Source organism: Lagopus leucura, unplaced genomic scaffold (assembly GCF_019238085.1).
Source record: "Lagopus leucura isolate 7727_CA_CO unplaced genomic scaffold, USGS_WTPT01 Super-Scaffold_100103, whole genome shotgun sequence".
In the NCBI taxonomy this organism is placed as follows: domain Eukaryota; kingdom Metazoa; phylum Chordata; class Aves; order Galliformes; family Phasianidae; genus Lagopus; species Lagopus leucura.
This window is the reverse complement of record NW_024962324.1, coordinates 68,997-81,156: the sequence shown is the minus strand read 5'-3', so window position 1 is coordinate 81,156 and position 12,160 is coordinate 68,997. Positions and strand designations below refer to the sequence as shown.

Genomic DNA, 12,160 nt, shown 5'->3' with positions numbered 1-12,160 from the left:
CTGTGGGGTCAGTGCAACCTTTCAGCTGGAAAATGGCTGATAGACTTAAAGTTAAAAAGCCTATTTTCTGCTAGGCTGAGCGATGGGGATTCCCTTCTCCATGCAGACCTTGCAGCAGGGCTTGGGCCAGCAGATGGCACAGGGCTCCCATCACTGAGCTGGGGCTATAGGCTGGGGTGCCCCCACGGCCACTGCTTTTAAATTTCTACTTCACAGCAAAATCATGTTGTTTTGAACACTATTCCATTTTTCCCCTCTGTTTGGAGGTAAAAGAACATATTTGGAAATGTGGAGGCTTCCCTTGGTTGTGGAGAGGGAAAAAAGAAAAGCAGAAGCAGGAGGTAAGAAGGGCCAAAGGAACACAGTGGGGCAGCAGGTTTAAAATGAAAAGGGAAGAAATATATTTAAAAAATATATATAAAGTGTACAAAAGTTGTGAGAGCAATGTTGTATATGCAGAAATATTTGTTTTCACATATATGTTGACTTCACAACAGAACAGCTTCTCTGTGCATGCCCTCGTTCCTCCAGTTTTACCTGATACTGGAGGTGTAGGCCTGTTGAATTCTGGATAAAGGAGTCCTGGGTTTTTTCCTTTCTTGGTCTGTGAGCAGCAGATGGCACACGAGCAGCAGAAGCTGGATTTGCTGCTGTGGGCTTGTGGGGGGAGCAGTAGATGTGGCAGTGAATGGTTGTATTCCAGATACAGCTGATCCACCCAAACCAGGCAAGAGATGCTTACAAACCTGCATCTTCATAGAGCTGTAGAATCACAGCCTGGCTTGGGTTGGGTGGGATCTTAAAGATCAAAGAACCATAGGCTGGTTGGGTTGGAAGGGTCCTTCAAGCCCCCCATGCTCTGGGCTGTTCTCACCCCTCCATGGCCTTGGGCACCTCTAGGGCTGGAGCACCCCCAGCTCAGTGCAGCCTGTCCTCATCCAAGTAAGAAGTTTCCTCCTAACTCGAATCTCCCGTCTTTTAGTTTCCTATAACCTGCAGCAAGGGCTGGGCAGCTTCCCAAGCATTCAGGTGAAGGGAGCTGTTAAGTATTTCAAAATGTTAGCCTGAACTGCTGCCCCAAAGTGCTCATCTTCTCTCTGTTAATCTCTAAAAACGCAAGGATCCAGACATCTGTTTACAGCTTGATGAGCCCATGAGGTCACCACAAAGGCTTCATCAACAAGAGCAAAATAATTGGAGAGAAAAGAAAATAGATGATAGCGAGGGATTCGGTTAGCTGACCTCAAAAATACAGCATCTGCAGCCTCCATGAGCATCTCGTGTGCTCAGAGGGTTCATCTGCCAGGCTCTGGAAGACACTCAGATACCAACGGACTCCCCTGGCTCCTCAGGGAGGACTTCTTATCTGCAGGAGCAAAGCCTTCCCTCCTATCAGCCCCTTGAGAGACACTCAACTGTCTCCCAACTGCTCTGATGCTGTGATAAGCCCGGAGGGTTCTCTGTGTGGTGAGGCTGGGAGTGCTGAGAGTTGGTTTGGTGTTGGTGGGGCCCAGCAGCCAAGCATTCACCCACTGCCTGGTCTTGCTGCATGGAAGAGTTTTGGGTACAGAATAGGGGAAGGACCTGGGGGTTTGCTGGCAGCTGAGCTTCCCGTGTATTTCATATCCCTGAACCTCTAGGAAGGTGTTGAAGGAGAAAATCCATCCTACTGTAGGAGAAATACCAGACTGAGACCGTGAGGCTGGAAGTGCACAAAGCAAGTTTGAGGTCTGAGTGCTGCAGCTGATATGACAGGAGGAAGGGATGCCATCCAAAGGGACCCTTAAGGACCCTTCCAACCCAACCATCCTATGATTCTATGATCTTTAAGGACCCTTCCAAACTAATCATCTTATGGTCCTATGACTTAAGGACCCTTACAGCCCCAACATTCAATGGCAATGATTCTGTGATGAATACTCAGCACCAGAGACTTTGTCCAAGGATGATTCCCTCCTCTGGAAGATGCTACAAGATGCTCTTCCACCACTTCCATCGTCTGCCTCAAGATGGTGCTCCGGCCAGTTTTAATTTTTATTTTATAAAGGATTTACACGTATTACAGACAGCTTTTTGGTGCTAAATAGCAACAAATGAGCATGGCCCCTTGCAGGGAGCCCTTGGCTGCCTCTGCCCACCCTGTGCTGGAAGCCCCCGAGTGCTGCCAGGAATGAGTCACCAGCGACATCCCCGTAGGGAAGGAGAACTATGGGTTCTTAACCTTGACCATTCTGGGTAGGAAACGTTTATTTGTCCAGCTTGATTTATAAATAACCCAGAAGGCAGCAGCCTTGTTTTCGTGATCTCTGAGTGGACGTGCTTTCAGCTGCCTCCCCGTGAGCTCCCTGCTGCTGCTGTGTCACATCGTGGGTGAGGAAAGCATTAAAAAGAAACGAGGGGAATTTTGTGGAGAAGGGGAAGGGTTGAGGTCAAAGAGCAAGGTGGTAAGGGAGGGATACGTGTGGGAAGCATGGGGTTGGCTCCAACGAGAAACAAACCCGGAGAGGAAAATCAACCCGTGCAGACAAGGTTAACCCTTTTAGGAAGCATTGGAGCTGGAGCTTGGCTTGTCTCGCTGGCCTCTAGCTCTGGAGGCTGCCATTGAAATCCATTGTGAGCTGATGGCAGCTTGGAGCCACAGCATTGTGCCCAAAGGATGGGAAATGCGCTCTGTCCTGCAGGCAGGGGAACACTAAAAGCTGCAGTGAAGCAGCCACATGCAGCCATGGCAAATGCAAAGTCTTGAGCTGGGAGAGGAGAAGCTGCCAGAGCCAGTAATGCACCCTAACACAGCATTTGTACCCCTGAAAGCAATAAAACATTTTTCTAATTGAAGGCAAATACTCTTGCAGTGTTCAGCTGAAAATATGCACGTCATAAGTGCGCTCCAGAAGGATTTTCTCTGCTCTCTTTATTAGAAGATGGGAACAAGTGCTGGAAAGAGGCAAGGAGTCTTTTGTAAAGCTGGGAACTCATGGGATGCTGCTGGCATGGGAAGAGCAAGCATCACCCAGGCACCTGCACAGCATAATTTGTCAGCAGATGGATGGTGGTCAGCTCATGGGCATCAAAGTCCCGTGAGCTATAGGATAAGTGCTGGGCATGCAGAAAAAGGATGGGCAAGGAGAAATCTGCTGCTGAGCACTGCAGCACTGTTTCTCCCATTGCAAGCAGTTTCCCCCAGGCAGTTTTGCCTCCCCCAACCCTATCTGCAGAGTTGAAGGAATCCAACAAATCTTTAGAACGAGATGCTACCCTTGCCCAGCCCGCTCTTCCTTCAGCCCTTATCTGCCCTTACCTGTCTCCACCAGGTCGCTTTAAATGTCCCAGACACTTCCTTCCTTTGTTTGTCTTGGCCAGAAAGGGAAATGTCTTGTGTGTCAAAGGTTTAGTGCAAATTCCTGTCCAAGCTTTTTAGTACCCCTGGCCCCAGTAAATAAATCAAGCTTCTCCTGGTGAGGGATTTGCACCATGAGATGCTCGCTCTGTGTTCTCCCTCCCCTGCCTGCACTCAGGATGGGGCTGCTTGGAGGCATCTCCATCCTCCTGTTTTCATGGGAGGAATTTGTCATTTTTTGGAGCAGTTTATGGTGGGGTTGGAGTGGCTGTTTGGAGGGAGCTGGGGCCATTGGTTGAAAGGCAGCAGGGAGAGCATCGGTCTGAGCAGCTCTGACGGGACCCAGCACTTGTCTTAAATGGGCACAGCAAAGCCAGGGGCAAAAGTGAGTACGAAGGGGGTGATTTGGGGGAATTTCTGGTAGATTTTAGGCCTGAATTGTTTTCTCTGTCGGTTGGTTTTGAATGGACCACTCTGCTGTGCTGGAGCAGTGCATGAAGAGATGATGGAGAGAATAGAACAAAGCGTGCATTGCTTGTGCTCTGCTCACCCCTTCCTCTGTAGGAGAGAAACGTGGAGATGCTGCAGGACCTTGGGCTGGGTGCAGCCAGGAGCCACAGCACCTTCTGCAGGGAATTGTTCTCCTTGTTCTGGAAGAGTAAAAAAATATCAAATATCAAAAATATCAGACACATTCCAAAGGAAAACACGAACCTCCCATGTGTGTTCCAGAGCACTGCATGGGCTTCACTGAATAAAGAGCCCCTGGACCGGGTGAGCAGCCCTGCAGGTGTAGGACCAGAGAGTTCGGTGGGGTTTGAAGCCCCAGGAGGGGCTGAGCTGGGGAGCTCCTTCTCTTGCAGATGCACACCTTGATCTCAGCTCCCCGCTCTTCTCCTTCGCTCCGAACCGACCCAGTGTGGTCACACCTGGCTGTGGGGTGCCCCGTGCTGTCAGCTGCCAAAACCGCAGCCTGCGGGAAGGCTGAGCTGCACGAAAACAAGGCTGTGCTCACCCTGAGCTGCCCTGGCAAACAGGAAGCTACGAGCAGGGGTGGGAGAGTTCGTAATCAGGAGGGAGAATGACTTATTGCGGGGCTCTGAGGCCCCGGCGCTGCTGCTTGGAGAAGTGTGGGTGCCCCATCCCTGGTGGTGCTCATGGCTGTGGATGGGGACCTGGGGGGCTGATGGAGGGGTGGGAGAAGCCCAGGGCAGGGGTTGGGACTTGGGGGGCATTGAAGACACTTCCAAGCCAACCATCCTATGGCTCTGTGACCTTTAAAGTCTCTTCCAGCCCAACCCTTTCTATTATCCTATCAGTCTATGATCTTAAGGTCCCTTCCAACCAAAACCATTTTGCGGTTCTCCAGCCCAACCCATTCCATCATTCAACGGCTCTATGATCTTTAAGGACCTGTCCAACCAAAGCCATACTCTAAATATGGACACATGGGAACACACCCCAGACACCGCTTCCAGTGAAGTGAAATAAATGCATTGCAGCTAAACGCATGCACCTGGCTTTACCTGGCCAGCTGGTACACTGACACCCATATCCAAACCTAAGGGCGGGCTGAGTGCTTCCATTCCCTTTTCTGAGCTTTGCCTGGGGGAGAAGATTTAAACTGCTGCTGCAGCTGCTTGAGAAGCAGCTTAGGTGTGAGTGGCCATTGCCAGAGCTGCTGGTAGGTGGAACAAAACTGGTGGTTAGGGGTCAGCAGTGAGCTTCCCTGTGCTCAGCAAGTCCTAAAGGATGCCCGGTGTCTGGGTAAGGCGCTGCTCTTTTCACCTCCAGGAGCACAGCTGGGAGGGAAGGTCAACCCAACACTGCCCCAGTGAAAGGGCTCAGGCTCAAGTGAAGGCTTCCCTGTTGCAATTTGTCAGCACAACAGGCAGGGTCTGGCTTTGCCACGAGGGAAAGAGGACAGGAGTATCTGCCCAGGGAAATCTGAGTCAGATAAATGCCGTTATGCAGTGAGATAAGCTTGGCTGTGGAACTGTCTGCTCAATGAAAGCCTAGAAGGGAAAGCAATCAGTTTAAATACATTGGGTAGTGTGGTTTTCAGCCAAAGGAAAGCTTCTGTGTGCAGAGTGCTGGTGTAGCAACATCCTGCCTGGTGTGCAGAAAACGGTACTGGGGGTCTTCTTCATTTCCCCTGCTTGCTGCTGATGTTCCCTCCATCTGCAGCGACCAGGATGTGTCCCAGAGGCACAGCAGGGGATTGGTGATGGGGCAGGAGAGCCAGCAGCTCTTCGTGGGGCTCTCTGAGCTCCCCTGGAGATGTTTTTTGCTCGGCCACCCCGGACATGGATGGGATGATGGATTGGAAAAGCGCCTGTGGAATTTCTCTTACATTTCCTGCAGGTTTTGAAGTCAGGCCTCACTGCAGGACAACTCATCCCTCCTCTTCACAGCTGCTTCTCATTTCCCAGCCGTCGTCTTTCTGTTTTGCTGGAACTCTTTATTATTTTTATTTTTTTAATTGTTATTAGGGAGAGGTTGTGGAGTGGGGGGCTGTACTTAACAGCTGCACACAATTCTCCCCAGCCATGCCTGCTCCCCTCACTATATTTAGCCTCAGACAGGCCAAACAAATGGAGCAGGGCTGGGGTTAATAATCACAAAATGGAGTTCGTCTGTCTCTGAGCCGTGATTTACTGGGACTGGGGCCAGCTGAGTTCCTCCTCACGCCCTTGCTGTGAGCCGTCCGCAGGGGATGAGCCTCTTCAAAAGGGGAAAAATGATTGGAGTTGCCTTTTTCTGTGTTTCTTTTTTTTTTGTCAGCTGAAACTGGAGAAGATGCAAAATGATTCGGGCAGGCCTGCTGTTGGATGGGGTCCCCTGGGAGGTGCTGGTGTGATGCAGAAGGGAGCTATGTGCGTAACTCTGCACCCATGGGAGCTTGGGTAAGGGGTGAACTGGTCCTGCCACCAGTCTGTGCTGGGTTTGCAGTGCATGAGCAGTCACTGCTGGCCATAGCCCATGCAGAATGCAGTTGTGCTGCTCTGTACACTACACAGGCATCAGTCCCCCCAGGGATCTGTTTGCTGGGCTCTGATCTCCACTCCTTGCAGTCACGCCGTTGACATAAAGAACCTGCAGAGCAGAGCTGGGTCTTCGATTACTTTGTGCACTAATTAGTAAGAAGCAGGCCAGCCCAGGCTGCTGTGTCTGCTTTGCAGTCTGAAGTGAGCCAAAGTGCATGGAAGCATGCACAAGTTTTTGGGTCTTGGGCACCTCAGTGCTGCCCATTGGGAATGCTGAGCATCTCTCATACACACCGGTCCTCCATGCAGGGAGTATTTTTAGCTGCTATGAATTGCAGACATAACTCTTCTCCCCCTGCAGAAACAAACCTGCTTCTCTTCTGCCTTCTATGGCAGCTGCAGGCAGCTCTCCTCCTCCTCCCCCTGTGCCCACGCTGCTGCTCCTGCAGCTCTGAAGGCACTGCTCTGTGCCTGGGGGCTGTGCTGTGCTCTGCTCACCTTCCACACTGTGAGAGCTGCCTGAAGGCAGAAGCAGAGCTCTACATGTTCCAGGTCAGGTGGGCTTCATCCAACCCAGCTGGAGCCCCTGGGAGAAGCAGCAGTGCTGGGAGCTCCATGTAGGGCCAGGAGGGACCCTGAGGTTGTGCTCAGTGTGTAGAAATAGATATGGGCACCCAGCAGGATTTCCAGCAGAGCTTCTACAGGTTTGTTGCCTGAAGACTTTTCAAAATCATCTGCACCTTTCTACTCCTAAGCACCATCTCCAACCATTACAGGCCATACCATTACAGATAGAGCAGCCTGACATTTTTCAGTGTATGCAGGGAATGTTATTCATCCTCTGAGAGCTCTCTGGCCAACATACCTGGCGTATCAATCCTGTGCATGGAGCCTTTCCCCTCTTCCCCATGCTGCCTCTGCTCTCCCGTCCCCAGATGAACTACTGATGCTGACGTGCTGTGCTTTGAGGGTACTTATGTGCTGCTGTGCTGGAAATGCTTGTGGCATCTGCTGCCAAATTGCCCCTAGAGATGCTTGGGTTTTCTGCTGTGCCCCCAGATCTCCCCACTGATGGTGATACTGGGGCTTCTCTGCTGGGCATTTTGGGGTGGTGAAAGGGAAATCTCACCTTGAAGGGGCACTGCGCAGGTTGGTCCATGCTGGACCACCAGGTCTGGTGGGCTGAGCTTGGGAAGGGGCTGTCAGCATTGGGAATGCACCTTGGAAAGGCATCATCTTCAATAGAGAGAGCTAGAATGAGGCCAATGCAGCCCATCCGGAGCCGTTTCGTTGCTGGATGCAGAGCAATCTGCACAGTGTGAGCACTCTGCATGGATGGCTTTGCATTCCCCATTGCTATCTTACACTTCCCTCTGAATTAGCAGAAACTCTGGAATCTTTTCTCTCCACGTGCACCCTTCAGTGCAGCAGGGCATGCTCACAGAGCAGCCCTGCGAATGGCAATTAACACGTGCAGGCCACGTGAAGATTTCCCTTGGAGAGCATTGTGTGCATAGCCAGGGATACCAGGAGCCTGCTGGAATGTGTAGTGGTTTGCTTTTTTCACGATAAAGCCTTGCAGAAGTGCTCCTGGAACATGCCAGCACGGATTAGAGCACTGAGGCTCAACGTTTACACAATGATGGCTGAGTTCAAAGCAGCAAAGCGTTGGCTTTCCCTCCCTGGATGGATCCCAGTGCAGTTCTGAGGGCTCTGCTCACTGCCTGCTCCATCTCTGGGTCTCTCCATTCCCTCCAGGCACCCCCTGAGCTCCACCACCACTGTCACCCCCAGTGCTGGAGGTGCCATGCAGCCTCCTTCTGACTCTGCAGTTGATGGGATGTGAGCGTTCCTGGCTGCTCTCCTCTGTAATGCACAGATTTTAATCTTTTGCTGTCTTTCTTCCTCCTAGGAGACTTTTGTCAGCCTTCTTAATGAGGCAGAATTGCCTCACTTCCTCAGATATGGAAATGTCTCTTTGTTCAAGTAAGGCCCTGTCCCTTATCTCTGGATTTGGACAGCTCTGCTTTTGGCAGTTTGCTGTGTGAAAGGACTCCACGCACCTCAATGTGCACACAGAGCAAATATCCAACTGGGGAAAAGTTTGCAACTCGGGATTGGCTCCAAGCAGAGCAGCAGTGACCCCGTATGGGGACATGGTCTGCAAGGCTCCTTCCCAACCTCTCAGTGCATCCTCACCGTCCCCATCTCCTCTTTCCCCATCCTCTTTATTTTCTCCCTATTTTTTTTCTCTTCAGCCACATCGGATTCTTTCACCTGAGAACAGAGCCAGTCAGAAAAAATCCCAACAACAGTTTCTAGCCTGATATATATATTTTTATTTAGTCTCAATAGGTTTTGCAGCTGTTGCAGGTGTGGTAAAACTCACCCGGTGCCAAAAACACAATTCCAGGACAAGTGTGTGTGCAGAACGATTGGACCTGGGAACTGTAGGGCTCCTTCAGGACAGAGCTGCCTGGAGCACCTCTATATGTGGGGAGAAAGACACAGAAGTCTGATAGATCTTCCCAGTTCCATTCTGTTGAATGTCAATGTTGTTGCTCCTGCCATTTTGAGGCATCAAAGGAGAAAACATGCATGGGCTGGACAGGTCAGTGATGGTTCTCCAACCCAAAAATCAAAATCCAGTGCTATCACATCCCATCATCATAGAACCATGGGATGGTTGGGTTGGAAGGGACCTTAAAGATCGTCTAATTCCCACCTGCTGTGTGTTTAGGGACACTGGGAAGTATTGGGTTTCCTAGATTTGAAAGGCATAAAATGCATAGCAGTGATCCATTTCCAGGAGCTAAGCACAGCCAAAGGAGGGTGTTGCTTATGGTGGTTAACATCACAAGAAAGCATTCCTTGTTATGCTGCTGGGTTCTGGAGGAAAGAAATTGAGATGCTGATGCATGCAAACCAATAGCAGATGCTTCTGGAAAATGCTATAAAGATGGTGCTCAGTTGTCCCACATTTTGGGATGGAGGTCCCTTCCAAGCCATCCCATGAAGCAATGATGTACCCAGGAGCTGTGGGGTGAGGAATAGCATTTTGCTGATCCAAAACCTGCCTGCAGCGCTTTGGGTGCTCAGCTTTGGGCCCGCCCTCACCGTGCTGCAGAACAGCCCCACCATTTCACATCTCCCTCCGATTCCCCACCTGCAGCATCAGATTTACCATTCCCCTCAGCATCTCCCTTCGCAGCACCATTTCCCATCGGGAGCATCGATGGCCCCTCGACGAGCACCTCGAACACAGCACCCGGATGGGCAGAGCAAAAGGAAGAGGAGCGGCGTTCTGTGCTGGTGACGCTTTCTCCCAACCAACAAACAAAAGTTTTATTGGCCAAACCCTCTCGGATGCCGCATTCCAGCTTGGTAACATTTCGGTAACACATTGCAAACGTTTGACTCATAGAAACTTGGAAGGCTGCAGCCGGGGGAGGGGGAAGAGCGTCACATTCCCATTCCCGGGCAGGGTTTGGTTGTTGGATTTCTTTTTTTTTTTTTTTTTTTTCTTAAAGAACTGAAACTTCTCTCTGTTTAATGAAAAAAAAAAGTGTTGGAGCCGGACGCTTTCGGCTCGCATTGTGTTTGCAGTGAGGGGATGGGGGAGGAGGGCTGCTGCCAAGGGAGGAACCGAGGCAGCTGAACTCGCTTTTCTTCGGCAAGTTGTGTTGTTTTTTTTTTTCTCCCTCTGTGTTCCCAGGACAGGGTTGGCTTTCTAGGTTTGATAAAGCATTTCCTTCCATTGTCATTCTATACGGCCTCTGGGCCCTTTGCTCAGTCCCTCCCCTTTCGCCTTCCCTTCTCTTTTCTCTCTCTCTCTTCCTGAACTTCAGTGAATCTTGAGATATAAAGAAAGCAGCTGCCTCCCCCCCCCCAGCACATCTCGGACAATGCGACCGCATCTCCAAGGGCTTTAACTCCTCTGGATGCAAGGACAAAGCCACGGTGAGTACCGGGGGTCCCATGCGCGTGATGCTGCAAAGTGCCCCAACTGCTCCAACCCAAGCTGGTGCCAATGTTGTCCCCGTCGTGCCGTCCCTATATCCCCATTGTGCCATCCCCATTGCGCCCCTATGTCCCCACTGTACCATCCCCACTGCACTGTCCCCATGTCCCCACTGTAACATCCCCATTGCGCCGTCCCCATCGTGCTGTCCCCACTGTGCTCTCCCCACATCCCCATTGCACCGTCCCATCTGTGGGTGGCATTGTCACCTGTGTCACCTGGGCCAGCTGTATGACGCCGGCTGCTCAGCATGGTGGGAGGAATCCTCCTCTCCAAAGCAAAGCAAAGCAAAAACAAACATGATGCAACCGTGTTTCCCAGGAGCTGCGCTGCAGGAGGGCTGTGCTGTGATGCCAGGTGTGTGGTTTTGGAGGTGGGGGCTGCACAGTGTGGGGGCTGCACCCCTCCTCTGCTTTCTGCCTTTTCCTGTTTTAAGCAGCAAAGCAAGAGATGGGCTGGAGCAGCAGGGAGCAGCAGGGAGCAAAGCCGTGCAGGGATTGGTGACGTGGGGCCGCGGGGAGCAGCGCAGACTGGGGCTGCAGCACTGTTTCCTGCACAGAGAACAGGAGGCAAAACCAAGGATGCAGGTTTTGTTAGTTAAGGGAGTTCAGGGCAAGCACTGGGGTTGCTGGCTTGCCTGGCAATACAGATCCCGGTCTCACCTCCCAGGAAAGCCCAAGCAATTCACAATGACAGACACTCAGGCCTAATCCAGGTCAACACAAGGGATTGCACGCTGCAAGGAAGCACAGTGCAGACCTGCCAGCTCCTCCAGAGCAGCTCCCCTGGCCTGAGCTGCCCAGGACATGTGCTGTGTTTGATGTGCACCAGAAGGGCTCTGTTCCCCATTCCTGGTGCCTTCCCCCTTCTCCCCCTGGCTATCAGCTATCACTCTGGTCTCACAGCAATCTCCTTTAAGGTGCTTGCTCTCTCTGGGTTCTGCATGCACTTTGTGTGCTCACTCACCAGGCACTCCTTCTTTGCCTCTGCTGCTGTGCACTTTTCATCTGTTGTTTTGCTCTCAGTGCCCAGGTGACAATGGGAACAAAAGAGCAGGGGCTGTAATTCCAAAGGATGTTGAGGTCAGAGCAGCCCCTGTCCTGCTTGTGTCTGCTCCTCTGTTCTCTGAATGACTCGAATTCTGTATCATCACCTTACTTTGGGGAATGGGGAGAAATGCAACATGCAGAATAAGTACAGGTGATGCACGTGGGCTTTGCAGCCCTGTGGTACAGAGGGGCAGAGGGCAGCAGTGCCAGATGTGTTACAGCCCCTGCAAAGGACTGAGCAGCCCAGTCCAGCCCAGACGCTGCAATCGATGTCTCAGCTTTCACGTGGGGATTTTCCTCCTTGTCTCCATCTGTCTCCAGGATCTGCTGTCTGTGCTGAAATCTGATTCGTAGGAAATAGTATCTCAGTCTGGGAAATGCCACGGGGTGCCTGAGGTCTTTGGGACAGGGCATGGAAAAGAGCAGCCCCTAAAGCCTGTCATAATCCTCTGTGCCAAAACCAGATAAGAAAGCCTCAATGCTTTATTACAGGTGAGCTTCTCACATTGCTGCCTCCTGCTCTGGAACATAGAGGGGAGGTGTGGGATAACCACAGTAAGGATGGATTCCATGTCAGCAGGAATCCATCCAGGTGAAGGGGACAAACCTGGTGGTGGCTGGAGGAAGAGGAAGAAGACATGGAGGAGGAGGAGGCACTTCTAGCAACCACTCAGCCCAAGCAATAGGAATATTTGATTGTGCTTCTAATCTGGATGAATGGAATCCTCCTGGTGGGGGCTTTAGGAGCAGCTGATGGAAAACAGGG

General features: G+C 51.5%; 1 protein-coding gene across 3 annotated transcripts in view; it reads left to right on the top strand.

The window, feature by feature from the left end:
- The first annotated feature begins 9,877 nt into the window (after nt 1-9,877).
- Nucleotides 9,878-12,160, top strand: part of HDAC7 (histone deacetylase 7) — a 60,265-nt gene continuing 57,982 nt past the window's right edge. The window contains exon 1 of one of the 3 annotated variants that reach the window (XM_042887678.1): nt 9,878-10,284. In XM_042887678.1, the coding sequence (XP_042743612.1) occupies nt 10,266-10,284 (19 nt within the window). In that variant the 5' untranslated portion in view covers nt 9,878-10,265. The remainder of the gene's footprint in view (nt 10,285-12,160) is intronic. The other 2 variants (XM_042887682.1, XM_042887686.1) reach the window with 2 other exon arrangements.